The 14,981-nt window shown below is 33.5% G+C and overlaps 1 protein-coding gene across 14 annotated transcripts in view; it reads right to left on the bottom strand.

Annotated features, from left to right (window-relative positions):
- TMEM161B (transmembrane protein 161B) overlaps positions 1-14,981 on the bottom strand; it is a 76,039-nt gene that overhangs the window by 17,946 nt on the left and 43,112 nt on the right. For 9 of the 14 annotated variants that reach the window (XM_032276466.1, XM_032276476.1, XM_032276502.1 and 6 more), the window contains 2 exons: positions 14,322-14,419; positions 9,719-9,875 (listed from right to left, as the gene is read on the bottom strand). In XM_032276466.1, coding sequence (XP_032132357.1) covers positions 9,719-9,875; positions 14,322-14,419 — 255 coding nt within the window. The remainder of the gene's footprint in view (positions 1-9,718; positions 9,876-14,321; positions 14,420-14,981) is intronic. The other 5 variants (XM_032276499.1, XM_032276504.1, XM_032276503.1 and 2 more) reach the window with 1 other exon arrangement.

The raw sequence follows: 14,981 nt of genomic DNA, 5'->3' as shown, positions 1-14,981 counted from the left end.
TTGGTAATAAAAAAGTTTCGGATTTTGGAGCATTTTGGATTTTGGATTGTAATGCTTAACCTGTATCAAACAATACAGGTCCATCCATCTTTCTTGGCATTATAAGAGCTTACATATTAGAAGAGGACAAAGAAAGTTGAATACAGTTAAACTGCAAAACCATAACTGAACTGCTTTTAAGATACAGCCATGATCTCTAATAGCCTAAATGCCTTAAATACAGGTTTGAAAAACACTGCTTCATTTTTACTGAAAATGTTTACCAGAATCTATAATGAGACAGTTTCCAACTTCCTTACTTACACTGAAAAAACAAATAATATCTTTGGCCAAAAGTGGTATCAAATCATCAGAATAAAATTTCCCCAAAATTATACCTACCACTGAACTTTTTTATTCCAGAATATGAATATTGAAATTACAAAACATGCCAACACTAAAGGAAAACAAAATTACATGCAATCTAATTCAGACATGAAGCATGATCTTGTACTTATCACTAACACTTTATAATCCACACCACAAATTCCTAAAGTGGTATAATCCCTGCATTCTCACTTCATATTGCATAATGGATAAATCTTAAAAAGCAAATATTTATTGAGTTCCATATTAGAACAAAACCTCCCAATAACCCATATGTAACACCATGATCTGGCCACACCCACATGTTCAAGCTTTCATTTAGTAGTCCCCAAATCTCTCCCTCAATCAGAATAGTGTATTTACCATCTCCTGATTGTCATAACTACAGTGTCTTGGATCATAATCTATCAACTGAACTGCCTTTTTCCCTTCCTCACGTCCAATCAAAGGTTCAACAAAAGCTCCACATCCTTCATGATACTCACCATTACCTTCCCGGCTGAGGCCATTTTTTTTCCTCTTTTGAACTTATTATATCCTTACTAATGTTATTCACTTGCCATGCAATCATATATTATCTTAAACCATAGTGTGACAAAGTTGTAAAGAAAGCATTCTCTAGACTTAAAGTGCTCAGCTAAACACTGTATTAGTTCTAGTTCTACTCTTACTAAACTACGTGATCTTCTACATGAAAATTAATTTCTCTGTGTCTCAGTTTCTTCATTTGTAAAATATAGCCATTATAATCTACAATTTCACAGGGCTATTTTGAAAATCAAAGATTAATCCTTTCCAGTTCTCAGCAACAACTTGATGTTTTCTAGATAACTAAATTAAATATTTAACATGTAACACCAAAAATATGGCAATGTACACAAAAACATATGGATCAATACAATACAAACAGATAATCATACCATTCCTGATCGTATTTAAATCTTTAAAACTCTGCCGGGCAAAGTGGCCCAAGCCTGTAATCCCAGCACTTTGGGAGGCCAAGGCGGGTGGATCACAAGGTCAGGAGTTCGAGACCAGCCTTACCAAATAGTGAAACCCTGTCTCTACTAAAATACAAAAATTAGCTGGGTGTGGTGGCACACACCTGTAATCTCAGCTACTCAGGAAGCTGAGGCAGGAGAATCCCTTGAAGGGATTCAGGGGATTGCAGTGAGGCAGAGGTTGCAGTGAGTTGAGATCGTCCTACTGCATTCCAGCCTGGGTGACAGAGTAAGACTTCATCTCAAAAAAATAAAAATAAATAAAAATAAAAAGTCTTTAAAATTCTATGATAATTTAACTTAAGAGGTACTAGATTAAGAAGTATGTAGGCAGTGATATGGTATGGGCTGACTTCTATGTAGGTGGCAACTGGACTCATAGCTCTCCACCTTGATTGACTTCCTATGCAGCCAGGCCACTCTGAATCCAGCAGAAGAGTAACATTTTGCCTCTGAAGAAACTAAACCAGAGGTACAGGAGAGTTTAGATTTAGTCAGCTGCATTGGAAACAGGATGATTAAGTGAAAGTCTACACACTCAGAGGTAGTACTCACCTTGGAAACATGTGTAGCAGGTTTGTACACTCCAGGCAGGAGATTAAGAGATTCTCCTCCAGAGAAACCAAAAGGCTTCAAAGAAAAGACCAATAGACAATGACATTATGGGCTACCTAAGATAAAGCTGGCTTCGGGATTACCAAGTTATTCTATAGTGAAACTAAATAAGCCCTAATTACATACAGAGCTTCCAATCAGCTTTTAGTGGTCATCTCTTAAAAATGAAAGGAATCCTCAGACATTAAAAAAGGGACTGGAAAACATTTTCCATAAAAGACCAGAGAGTAAATACTTTAGGCTTTGTGGTCCATATGCAGTCTCTGTAGCATATTCTTTTGCCTACTTTGTTCCCCTAATACTTTAAAAATGTTAAAGAACTGCTTGAATCCAAGAGATGGAGGTTGCAGTGAGCCAAGATTGAGCCACTGACCTCTAGCCTGGTGACAGAGCAAGACTACTCCCTCTCAAAAAAAAAAAAAAAAAGTAAGACAAAAACTGATGAGAGGATCAATCCAGAACATATAATACCTGACTAACAAAAGTGAGACACAGAAAGAAAATAGGAGTGGAGGGACAGAGGGAAAAAATTCTCAAAGACATAATAAAATAAATTTTCTAAACTTGATGTTTCCAAATTAAAGAGCCTACTAAAAGCCCAACATAAGTAAAAGAGATGTTCCTGAGGTACACGATCATGAACCTTCACAAAAAGACAAATCAAGAGACAACTCTAAGTTACCTCAGAAGAAAAATAAAGCAAAACCAGGTATATGCAAAAGGTTAAGTATCACCATGATACAGTAATTCTTAATAGCAGTTTTCAAGGTTGGGAACAATGGAGCAATGCCTTCAAAATTATGAAGAAAAATATTGATAATCTAGAATTCTATATCCAACCAAATGCCAAGAACAGAATGAGTATAAAATTAAAACACTTTCAAAACTGCAAAGTCTGAAAATAGTTACCTACCTCACACGTACGCTTTAGCAGAAAACTCCACCAAAACATTTCAACAAATCAAGAAAGAAAAACACTAAATTCTAATAGGAAAGAAAAGTCAAGAGTCAAGGACGGGTAGGACAATGTCCTCAGAAGAGAGTATTTTAAATATTTTTACCTTCAAGCTGAAGATAAGCTTCCAAATGATGAACAGGTTCAATTTTTAGGTCTAAAATGGTAAATTTCTCTCAGATTTAGAATAACAATTTAATAACATATACTTATAAAAGTACTTTTATGGGCTGGGTCCAGTGGCTGTGATCACACCTGTAATCCTAGCACGTTGGGAGGTCAAGGTGAACAAACTGCCTGAGCTCAGGAGTTCATGACTAGCCTGGGCAATGGGGTGAAACCCTGCCTCTACCAACAATACAAAAGATTAGCTGGGCAGGGTGGCACGTGCCTAAAGTCCCAGCTACTTGGGAGGCTGAGGCATGAGAATCGTGTGAACCCAGGAGGCAGAGGCTGCAGTGAGCCAAGATCATGTCACTTAACTCCAGCCTGGATGACAGAGCAAGACATTCTCCCCACTCCCCACCAAAAATAGTACCTTATGTTTCACCTTAATTTATAAACTGCTTTAAAGGCCCAATTCTCTTATTAAGAAAACACTGTCTGTACCCTAACATCCTGTGATTATTCAAAGATATTTTATCAATGCTTTTTTCAGAAGAAAATAAAGAGACCATATTCCAAGAAGAAATATTTTGTTACCCATACACAAATACGATAAATAGTATCCTATGGAATAAACAGATTTCTCAAAAAACTTTCACAAATTTATTATCTTTTTAAAACAGAACACATTTCCACTCAATTAAGTGATTTTTATGTTAACTGAGTTTTTCTATTCTGTGAAAAAAGGATTCTTTTTCTGACCACTGCTATTAAATAAAATCCCTATTTTTTTTTCTATTCAAATAATTAAATCTTCCACATCTGTTTTTCTATAAGGCAACTAAAATACTCAAAATACATTATACTTCACATTCAATATTGCAAAGAAAACTAGAAACTATACCAAGAATCTATTACAGATATACACTGAAAACTAAGAATAAGACCTATTAAATAAAAACCTTTTAAAATTAATCTGATCCTATCTTCCAATGTTAAAAAAAATTTAACATAATTTTAAACTATTTTTCATACTTTCTTAGATATGGAGGTTCCTTTAACTACAGGGAAAAAGAACCTAAAATTCCCTTAGAATATAAGCAAAAAACTATTGTGCATGTTTAAAACGCCATTCCATAAAAAAGCTTACAGCCAGCCTCAACCTAACTGGGCTGTGAAGAGAAATAATAGCCAAAAATTTCTGAAAGCATAATACACAAGCTTTATTTAAAATACAAAAGAAACTATCTTTTTGTTTCAGAAAATCTTTTATTTTCAGAATAAAATTTTAGTTTCAGAAAAAAATTATCACTTTGCAGCTAAAAAAGTCAGACTCAGTTATAAATTAATAAACAGAAATAATGTCGTATTACCCCAAATCCCTATTTAACTATAGGTTTTTGTCTTGAAATCTCAGTAATATGACAGCATTAATGTCACCAAAAAAAAACCTCCAAGTTCATACAAGAAGCAAGCTTTGACATAACATGCTATATACAAGTCTTCAAGATAAAACAAGTACTTTGGCTCAGATTCAATAACTGAGTTTTCCATTCCTTCTCTCACTAGAACTGAAATCTTATGCAGTTTACTAGTGTCTTGTTTTTCCTTATTAATCTAAAGCAAAACATTTTTGTAAATGAAAGAACATAGTAACTTAGAAACTTAGAAGGAATTTAGAAATGATGACTTAGTTGTACTAGTTTGCTGTGGTTGTCTATATGCCACAGCAAACAAATGCAACATTTGTAGACCTTTAATTTACAAATTTACATACAGAACTGAATATTAAATCAGAAAACTTTAAAATTTATTTTAACTTCAACTAGTCACAGCTTTCAGCTTTGAATAAAATTTGTATGCCTGGCAACGAACGAAAATTAAAATTTTTACATAGCCATGAAAACATACATAATAGGGTTTTGTACCTTAAACCTCCACATTGTAAAATACAAGCACTGTGGAAATGTGACTAATGATCCAGGCCTTCAACCAAATATAATAGGACTACTGAGAAGCTTTATCACTCTTTGTAGAATAGCTTTCTTCTCACTCAAATTCACATAATTGACTCAGTATTACTCTCTGTGCTACAGCTTATTTCTAAGAGAGGTTCTTGGAAAAAAAAATCTATGCATTGTAGAATATTTTCATTTTTAAAAGTTTTACTTCCACCAAAGGGCCTCTGGCTTTGCAAGCAACATTTTTACCTTTTTGCTTTTCATTTTTTCATAAATGAAAATGATATGCTTCATATTCATAAAATCAGTACACATTTCTACAGTGACACTAAGACTTCATGGGCCATCATACAGGAAAGGCATTTACTAGAAATACTCCATCTTTATTGCAAGGCTTTCTTTACCTTTTTCCTTCCCCATATCATGTAACTTGGCATAAACGGAATTGAAACACACAGACTTGGTCAGAGAAAATAGTTAGAATTAGAAATGGGAAAGAAGAGTGGAGCTGAGAAGTAGTTTGGGTTTAGAAGTGAGATTCTAAGCAGGTGTAATAGCTGAAATGAAGGAACAACTCGGGTGAAGCAGAAAGCAGAGCTGACGACAAGAGAAGACTTGGTTCAAGGTTTTAGGGATGTAAATTTTAAAAAGTAATTCCTGTGCTTTTTGAACTTTCAAGACTCTGTATAATCTTGAAAAAATTTGCTGTCCTATGTATGTCAAATATAAGTGATGGCAGAAATAAAACAAAATGGCCATGGAAATAGAAAAAAATCGCTTCCTTTTAAGTGAACTGATTTTTAAAGTTTTATGTGTTTAATTTGGGGACCACTTTAACAAAAAACATTTCATCATTAACAACTGCAGAGAATTTCTGAATTAACTGAGATATATATGACTAAGAAATTAAACAAAGCTATTGTCCTATGTAATCAATGGAGACATGTGTTTGCCTAATAGACAGAGGTTACTTCTGCTAGATTCCAACCATCTGGTATGAAAGGAAAAACAGGTTATGCTATAACTAAAGATAAAAGATAGGCTATAAACATATTTCTCTCTGGTGTTAATCTGGATAGCTGGAATTTAATTCCTGATTCCTATATGCATTTAAAGGTGGTAGGCAACTTTATCTCATGCTATAGGTTTAAATAAAAAAAAAAAAAAATCACATACCCAAGCATACACACAATTTTACTGGCTTCTTCCCCACCCTCTTTGTGGAGAATCAAAGCTGGCAGAAAGTAGCTTGGCCTGTAAGCTCTTCAGCACTTTCTGTGCATCTGGGATAGGGAGACAGCCAGCTACAGGATTCCTGCAGAGATGTTACTGTTTGATGCCTTTCACAAATGCATTACTTAAAACGAAGCAGTCAGTTCAGTGCTAAAGACTGTGTGGGACCTTTGCTCTCACATTATTAGGCGTTATAGAGTAAGATTAAAGACAAAATTTACTCACATAAATAATATGAATAGCTATTAACAAGTATATTTTTCTAACTTCTCTAGTAGGTATGTATCAAGGGCTCAATCACAATAAAATAAAACTGCATATCAACTATATGCATTCCCACATATGTGTAAACCACGAAGAAAGTGAAGAATATTCAATAATAAGCAATAGTGGCAGGGCACAGTGGCTAATGCCTGTAACCCCAGTGTTTTGGGCGGTCAAGGCAGGAAGATGGCTTGAGGCCAGGAGTTTAAGACCAACCTGGACAATACAGCGAGACCCTATCTGTACAAAAATTAAAAATTAGCTGGGTGCAACTGTAGTCCTAGCTACTTTGGAGGCTGGGGTAGGAGCCCAGGTGCTCAAAGCTACAGTGAGTTAGGACTGCACAACTGCATTCCAGCTCGGGCAACAGAGTGAGACCTTGTTTCCGGGCACGGGAAAAAAAGCAATAGTTTGGAGATCATCAGAATTCATTGAAGTATGAAAAAAGTAACATGACATATAATCAGCTAGTCCTAACTATCATGGTAAAATATTTTTAACGTGTTTTATATGACTCGATGTCTAGGGATAGGTCTTTATTCTGACTGAATGTTATTTTCACATATTTAATACTATAGAATTAAACAGGAATATTTTATGTGCTTGAATTTAAAATCTGCTCTTGGAGTTAGTGCAATATTGGATATCTAAGGATGTTTCTCAACTGACACACATGATTAGTATTTCTACCTAGTACACTACATACTTTGTGAAGATATTGACTCTTAAGACTTTGTTCTGGCTCTTCTAGTCTAAATTATACCTAATCAATCCAAAACAGGCAACAGAAAGAAAGGTACTACACTGGTGATGAAATGTCAAATTATATATTTTAAATGGTATCCACTCAACAGGTTTAAAAATAATGGTGTAGTCTCCAGTTAAATATTAAGATGTAAGACATGCACTTCCTCTGTTCATTGTCACAATCTAAGTAAGCCACATAAGAAAGTCAAAACCCTCAAGAACAGAAAATAGAAAAAGACAACAGTAAGTAAATAAATAAATAAGAAATCAACAAAACTTTGAAAGATGGTAAGTGAATAGACAATCAATAACCAATTGATTTAGGTTTCAGCTTTCTCTGCTGTGCTTGATCTGCAAGGGGAGAAACTCAGTAAGAAGAAAGTCAATTCATTCATCAGAAACCTGGGAAAAGTCAAGAACTGGAGACATGAGGTACTTTGATACACAGGGTTGAGGAATGGATAAAATAGGAAGACTGATTAAAAGTCTGTATTGCAGTTCCCAACACTTCCCAGATCTAACTGGTTTTGGTGGTGTGTGTCTGTACTCCCAGCTACTCAGGGGTCTGGAATGTGAGAAACACTTGAGCTCAGGAGTTAGAGGCTGCTATGAACTATGATCATACCACTGCACTACAGCCTGGGCAACAGAGCACGACCCCATCTCTTAAAAAAATTTTTTTAACACAGATTAAGCATATCAGTTACTTTTTATCTCTTCCTAAATTCCACCAAAATGATGGTAAAGGAATCTGCTTTTAAGGACATAAATAAAGTAAGAGAAAAAGCAATAAAATTTTGGAAGCTAGAAAGCAGATTCAACAGAACAAGGAAGCTGAATTCGAAAGTCCAGAAGAAATCTGACTTTAATTCAGATGAGATTGGGTGTGTCCAGGTTGGTATGGCTGTAGACATGAATAAAATAATTCAAAACAATTTTCTAGAACTCAAGAACATGGGTTCACAGACTGGTAAAGTCCCAACACAGGGGATGAAAAAGAAGAGTTTGAAGTTGAAGTAACGACATGTACAAATAAAAAATGCAAATGAAAAATTAAGGTAAGTATTCATCTGTGAATGGTGTTTACATGATCATAATATAAACATGGAATATTGTTCTAAAAACATGACATCACTACATGTGGAAGATGAAATAAATGGAAAATGACCAGTGGTTAACTGGCTGAACAAGGATATGCTTGGGCTTAATCCTTATTTCCAAAGTAAAATGCCAATAGTTAAAGCCTAAAACTAAAATCAAGGAGTGGCCTTGAAAGTACATGGAAATATTAAAGTAAGTATCAAACAGAGAAAAGCTAGAAGAAGTCTCTGAAGAGATGGAAAGGAAGAAAAGAGTAGGGAACATATTTAATTCTAATAAAAATGAGAAAATAATAATATCTCCTCGTAGTAAAAGATACAAGTTTTCAGATTGAAAGGGTAAACCTAAAACTTAGCGCAATCAATGATGAAAAATCAAAAACCAAAAGAAAAACCTTCCAGAGGGGAGGTATAGGTATATACAAAAAGCAAAAGGGCATCCAATTTCTCAAGAGACTTCAAGATTCCGAGGAAAACCTATTTCTTTCTTAGAATTTTCTATTGGGCCAACCTATCTATCAAGTATGAGAGAAAAAACAGAGATAATTCCAGGCAAGCAAGATTTCAAAAGACAATTCGGCACCCTTTCTAAGGACACCATAGGAGAATGTACTCTGCCAAAAAAACTAAACAAAACAAAACAAAAAAAAAACACCAAACAAACAAAAAAACAGAGAGTAAACTAAGGAAGAGGAAATCATGAAATCCAGAAAGGGATAGAGGGAATTCTTGGAAGGCAGTGAAGAAAGTCCCACGATATTAGCTATGCTGGAAGTGTAGAAAAGTAGGGGATCCAGAAGGATATTTCCATGTGGAAAGAAAAAACAGAAATGAAGTATCTGAACTATTGAGGTTCTACCAATTCTGTGGAAGAGTTCATAGTTTCCACAATTATAAAAATAAAAAAGTATTTAAGGAAGGTAATAATACAGTATAAAGCCTGGCTGTAAATATTTTCATAGGTATGACATGATAAAACTGACTAGAAATTTCACAAAATGTTATCTGCATTTTGGGAGAAGGGAAGAAAAGGGAAGAGGAAGAAAGGTGCAATAATATATAAATAATATATATATAGTACCATTACCACATAATATTTAAACACAAAGAAGGAATTCCCAAAAGAAATGCCTAAAAAAGGTGAAAGTGGCTAGACTTGGATAAGAAAGAAAAAGGAGAGCACTAGCATTTTTCTTATATTTAGCTTTTTAAACGATTTACCTCTATTACTTTGAAAATATTTTCAAGTATATAAAAAAATTTCAATAAAGAAAAGTTATCTAATGACATAAAATCTTTCTCAAATCAGAGATGAGATCTAACAGTGTTATCTGCAAAATAAATTAATATTAATGATGTTTTGAAGGATACATTGCAAAAGACAAAACAAGCAGGCACCAGACTAAGCTGATATTCATTTCCTGTGTAGGCTTCATAAAATTGTAGTAGACTTCTGTTACTATATACACAACTGTAGCAGCCACTGTGAAATCCACCAGCCACTGGTATTCTGGAAAGTAATGTAACGCTGCAAAAAAAAAAAAAAAAAAAAAAAAAAGGTTAAAAATATGTTTCGCTTTAATTTTCTCAAATAACTTATGAGGATTTATTTAAAATTAAAATATGTTAGACTTTATTCATTTGCAATGTAAGATTTGTAAATATAGGAATCTAAAAATGCAGGTAATAGACTGAGGATGTCAGCACCCAAAACTAAATTTTAGTACCTCACAAATTAAAATAAACCTTAAAAGATTATCAAAAGTTATTTAAGTTGTTGGTAAAGTATGATGGCAATTTATTGGTATTAACTGATATAGCCATTTTTTTCAGAAATTATAAGTGTTTTCTTTTAAATATCTAGCTATGATACCTTAACTTCAGAAAACAACTTATAGAACACAACCACTTTACTTACATTGTTCACTTTTGTGAAGAGTTAAAGTTTATGTTACAAATATTGGCCGTACTAATTGTAAACTAGTAATTCTGTGAAATACTACAGATTAAAATAATAAACTAGGAAGGGTGCAGTGTCTAGCCTATATTCCCAGTCCTTTTGGAGGCCAAGGTGGGTGGAACACTTGAGGTCAGAAGTTCGAGTCTAGCCTGGCCAACATGGTTAAACCTTGTCTCTACTAAAAATACAAAAATTAGTTGGGCATTGTGGAGGGCACCCATAGCCCCAGCTATTAGGGAGGCTGAGGCAGGAGAATCGCTTAAACATGGGAGGCAAAGGTTGCAGTGAGCTCAGATCATGCCACTGCACTCCAACCTAAGCAAGAGAATGAAACTCCATCTCAAAAATAATAATAATAAAATAATAAATATACTTTTTATACCCTCTTTTGTTCTACAAGAAAAGTTTATAAAATGTCTGTTGATTTTCCATAAAACCATACCCCTTCAACAAACTATTCCATTCTTAAGAGTTTACACTGAAAGTAACATTATTTGAAAGTAAATGTAATTCCATCATCCTTTGCATTTCAGTTGTTTTAAACCTCTTATAAGGCATAGGTATTCTGGTTGACTTCTACAGAGTGTAGTCCAAAACATCAACATCATTTTTTAGAAGGCCTCCTAAAAATGTGGAAGTAAATCACGTACATAACCATCAATTCAGATGTTCTCATGGCACATAATAAAATGATCTGCATTGCTTTGGACAATTCTTAGTCATAAAATATAATAAAATTATACTTGAAGATACAATATCCTTATAGAAAAAGTATTTTGACAATATCATGTAAAATAAGACCTATTGAACACAGTATCAAAACTAACCAAAATTTATACCATTTCTATAAGATGATCGTAACATTTTAATAATCCAAAATTCTTTTATGATTGATTTTAAAATTTGTTTCAAGTTATTTTAAATCTCTTAATCTGCTTCAATTTAACTTTAGGTTAACTGCTTCAGGTTTTCTGAGAGTACAGTGGTATGATCATAGCTCACTGCTGCCTCAGCTTCTGGGGCTTAATCTTCCCACCTCAGCTTCTCTAGTAGCTGGGCTACAAATGCACACCACCACACTTGGCTAATTTTTTTTATCTTTTGTACAGATGTGGTTTCACTATATTGCCCAGGCTGGTCTCAAACTCCTGGGCTCAAGTCACCCTACCATGTTGGCCTCCAAAAGAGAAGGGATTACAGACATGAGCCACCAAACCCAGCCCTACTTTAGGTTTTCTAATTGTGACTGACATACAGCTTCTGAACATAAGCCTGAAAGATTCATCCCGATATGGTTGCAGAATGCTTACCCTCAATCCCCTCCCCCTGCTAAGAAAAAAAAATCACCCATACTGAGCTTTCTATCTGGAAGGAGATAAGAGAAGTGGGTGGGAAGGATAGACCAAAATCCATTTAAGGTTTTCAATTTTATTATCAATAATTGAAATAAGCATTCTAATTCTCCAAACCTGCCCATACTCATAGAGGCTTCCTCCATGGAACTCATTCATAGCAAACAGCCAACTGACATTCAAAAGTTCTAATGTTCTTTAAAAGGTTCTTATAATAAATAGCTAATACAAATTAAGATAGATTTTCACAATAATTATTGAGACACCAATAATATATACATTCCATGAAAGTACAAATTATGTATTTCCTGGGCTATTTAACTCAAGTGTTATATGCTTTGTGCAATCAGTAATACAATTACATATATGCCTTTTAATAAAATACTGAAGTCAAAAGAAGACAGAAAACCCTTTACTTTCACCTAAACACACATATACAACATGCATTCACAAATGATTACATAAACTTGTAAACATATATGAACATCTCCCTGCTATTCTGATTAACTGGAAATGCTCTTGATATTACACGACCAGTTGATAAATGAGTACCATTTGCAATTAGTTCTCAAAATTCTAGAAGTGAAACAAAATACTCCATAAACTACACACTAACGCTATAATACCCTAATTTTAATTTTTTTTTAGTTCATTAAAATAGCCTAGTTCTCACTGACTGCCTGTACCACATTCAGTGGTAACCCTGTCCAAGTTTTTCAACTCTTCTTCCTAATGAGTTAAAAAAAACTGATAACAGTTAGCCACCTCATAATTGTGAGAATGGGGTAATAAAAGTAAAATATTGTAACAAAGTCTGATATTCAATAATTTTATTATTAAAGTTAATTAGCTGACAAATTATTCAATAAACATTATTAAAGATGTTAAAACAACTAAAAATCAGAAAGAATGTTTATATTTTCTGGTATTTATACATGTCTATGAACATTTTATGTAAGTAAGCACATATAGAAGTAGTGAAACAAATGTGACAACTACTAATCAAAAAGTCAATGTGCCTTTAAATGTTTTAAATGTTGAATGTAAATAGTTAAAAAGAGAAAACAGAATGATATCACCAGTCTTAAGAGTCTAAATGATATTAGATAAGTGATTTATATTGTTCTTCACTGACATTTTTTAGTTCTAGGATATCCTTTATATACACATTCAACCTTTACAGATATAATGATAAACTTTCACGTATTTTGAAACCACCGTGTATCATAAAATAATCCTATATGAGATGCTAGATCTCTTAAGATTTTTTGATACCAGTATGATTTAACCCAAGAAGGGTCAAATTACATAATGACACCTTATATGATATTATCAAAATTATTTTTAAAAAACACGTATCATTTTATTTCCTTTATCACATAAACCAGTGGTTCTCAAACCGGGTCAAAAATCAAAATCACTTGGAGCACTTTTAAAAATGCAAATTCCCAAAACACACTCTAGATTCACTAAATCTCCAAGGATGGGAGTAGGAAATCTTTATTTCAAAAAAATCTACTAAGTGATTTTGATATATGCCAAAGTTGAAAAACCAGTGTTTTAAATTATTTCACCTTAGATGCCTTTTCCTTCTAGGATTCAAATAATTTCATATAAATATCATTTTAAACTAGAATCACTGTAGTCGTTATATAATTACCGAAATTGAGATACTAAATTTCTGTAATTTATAGGAGAAAAACTAAATGACCTATTCAGAAATAATGGGTAAAAGTAAATCCTGAATAAGTAAACTTTTCTAATTTCTAATCCAGTTCATTATTCTAAAACCACTTTCCTCTTTACTGTATGTGACCCTAAACTGTTGTTCAAGGGTCAGCTGTATTTCTATTGAATTACCTATATTCAGAAATACAGGTAATTCAACAGAAATACAGCTGACCCTTGAACAAGAGTTTGAACCACGCTTGTCTACTTATACGCAGATTTTCTTCCACCCCACCACCCCTCAGACAGCAAGACCAACCCCTCCTCTACCTTCTTTTCCTCAGCCTACTCAAAGTGAGGATCACAACGATGAAGACTTTTATGATGATCCACTTCCACTTTAGAGAAAATAACTTTTCTCTCTCTTATGATTTTCTTTATAACATTTTTTTCTCTAGCTTACTTTAATTGTAATAATACAGTATATAATACATATAACATACAAAGTATGTGTTGGCTGTTTATGTTATTGGTAAATCTTCTGGTCAGCAGTCGCCTGTTAGTAGTTAGGTTTACGGACAGTCAAAAGTTGTACTTGAATTTTCAACTGCATAGGAATAGGCACATCAACCCCTGGGCTGCTCACAGCCTGACATTTCTAATTCAGTTTTGCAAGCCACATTAGAAAAGGGCAGACTGGCATAAATAGTAAAAGGAAGTCTAGAACTCTAGATAACAAGAATTGACTGTGATCTCAATCTAATAAACAGAAACTGTTAACAAACTTGTGTAAGCCTCTTTCAAAAACAGGAAAAATAATTCAAGTTAGGTGAACAAAAAAAGAAATTTAATTCAAATGAAGTCATTTGAGCTTCTAAGTTCTTAGAAAGATTCCATATTCTGTATAATGAACTTAATGATTAAAATGAAAGTACTTTCACTACCATAATATAAAACTGAGATTTATAGAACATTTTAGTAAGATTTCCCTTACCTAAAGTATCCACTTCTGTAACTGACTTTGTTTCTAGATGAAGGTCAATATCCTTTGGAATGGTTAATGGCTTACTTTCAATGTGACCATTATATTTCCTATAAAAATCAGACAAGTGACACAAAAAACAAGTTACCTACACTGTTATCCAAGTGCTTGTTTCAAACTAATTACAAATGAGATTTTAAATTTTACAGTGAAAAGGAAGAATTTCTAATACTTCATCAATAAGGGGATAAGGTACTCAAAGGTAGTTTTTAAAAGGGTACTATAAAATTTGGATATATATTATCATGTGAATATACAGATTAGCAGGGAAATAATTACCTAAATTAGTGGCTGCAACCAACCTTTTTTTGCTAGCTTAGCATTTCACACCCATTTCTCCTACTCTCTTTTCTCTTTAGGCACAAGAATAAATGCAAATGAAGACAAAGTGCACTTCTCCTTGAAGTGACACGTATAAACACACACACATACATACACACAAACAGACCTGTAACTATATGCAAGTCAAAGTTGAAGAACTATATTAAGATTTATGTGTATGAGAAATTCAGAAACATGAAAGACTAACTTGGAATAGCTTTTACTAAAAATTACAGATGAAGGAAAACAAATTCTTCAGGTACATTTGTATGATTCCCAAATTTAATTTTT

Source organism: Sapajus apella, unplaced genomic scaffold (assembly GCF_009761245.1).
Source record: "Sapajus apella isolate SASKATOON/1434 unplaced genomic scaffold, GSC_monkey_1.0 scaffold1, whole genome shotgun sequence".
Taxonomy (NCBI): Eukaryota; Metazoa; Chordata; class Mammalia; order Primates; family Cebidae; genus Sapajus; species Sapajus apella.
Note: the sequence above shows the minus strand (reverse complement) of the source record. Positions and strands in the feature narration are given on the sequence as shown.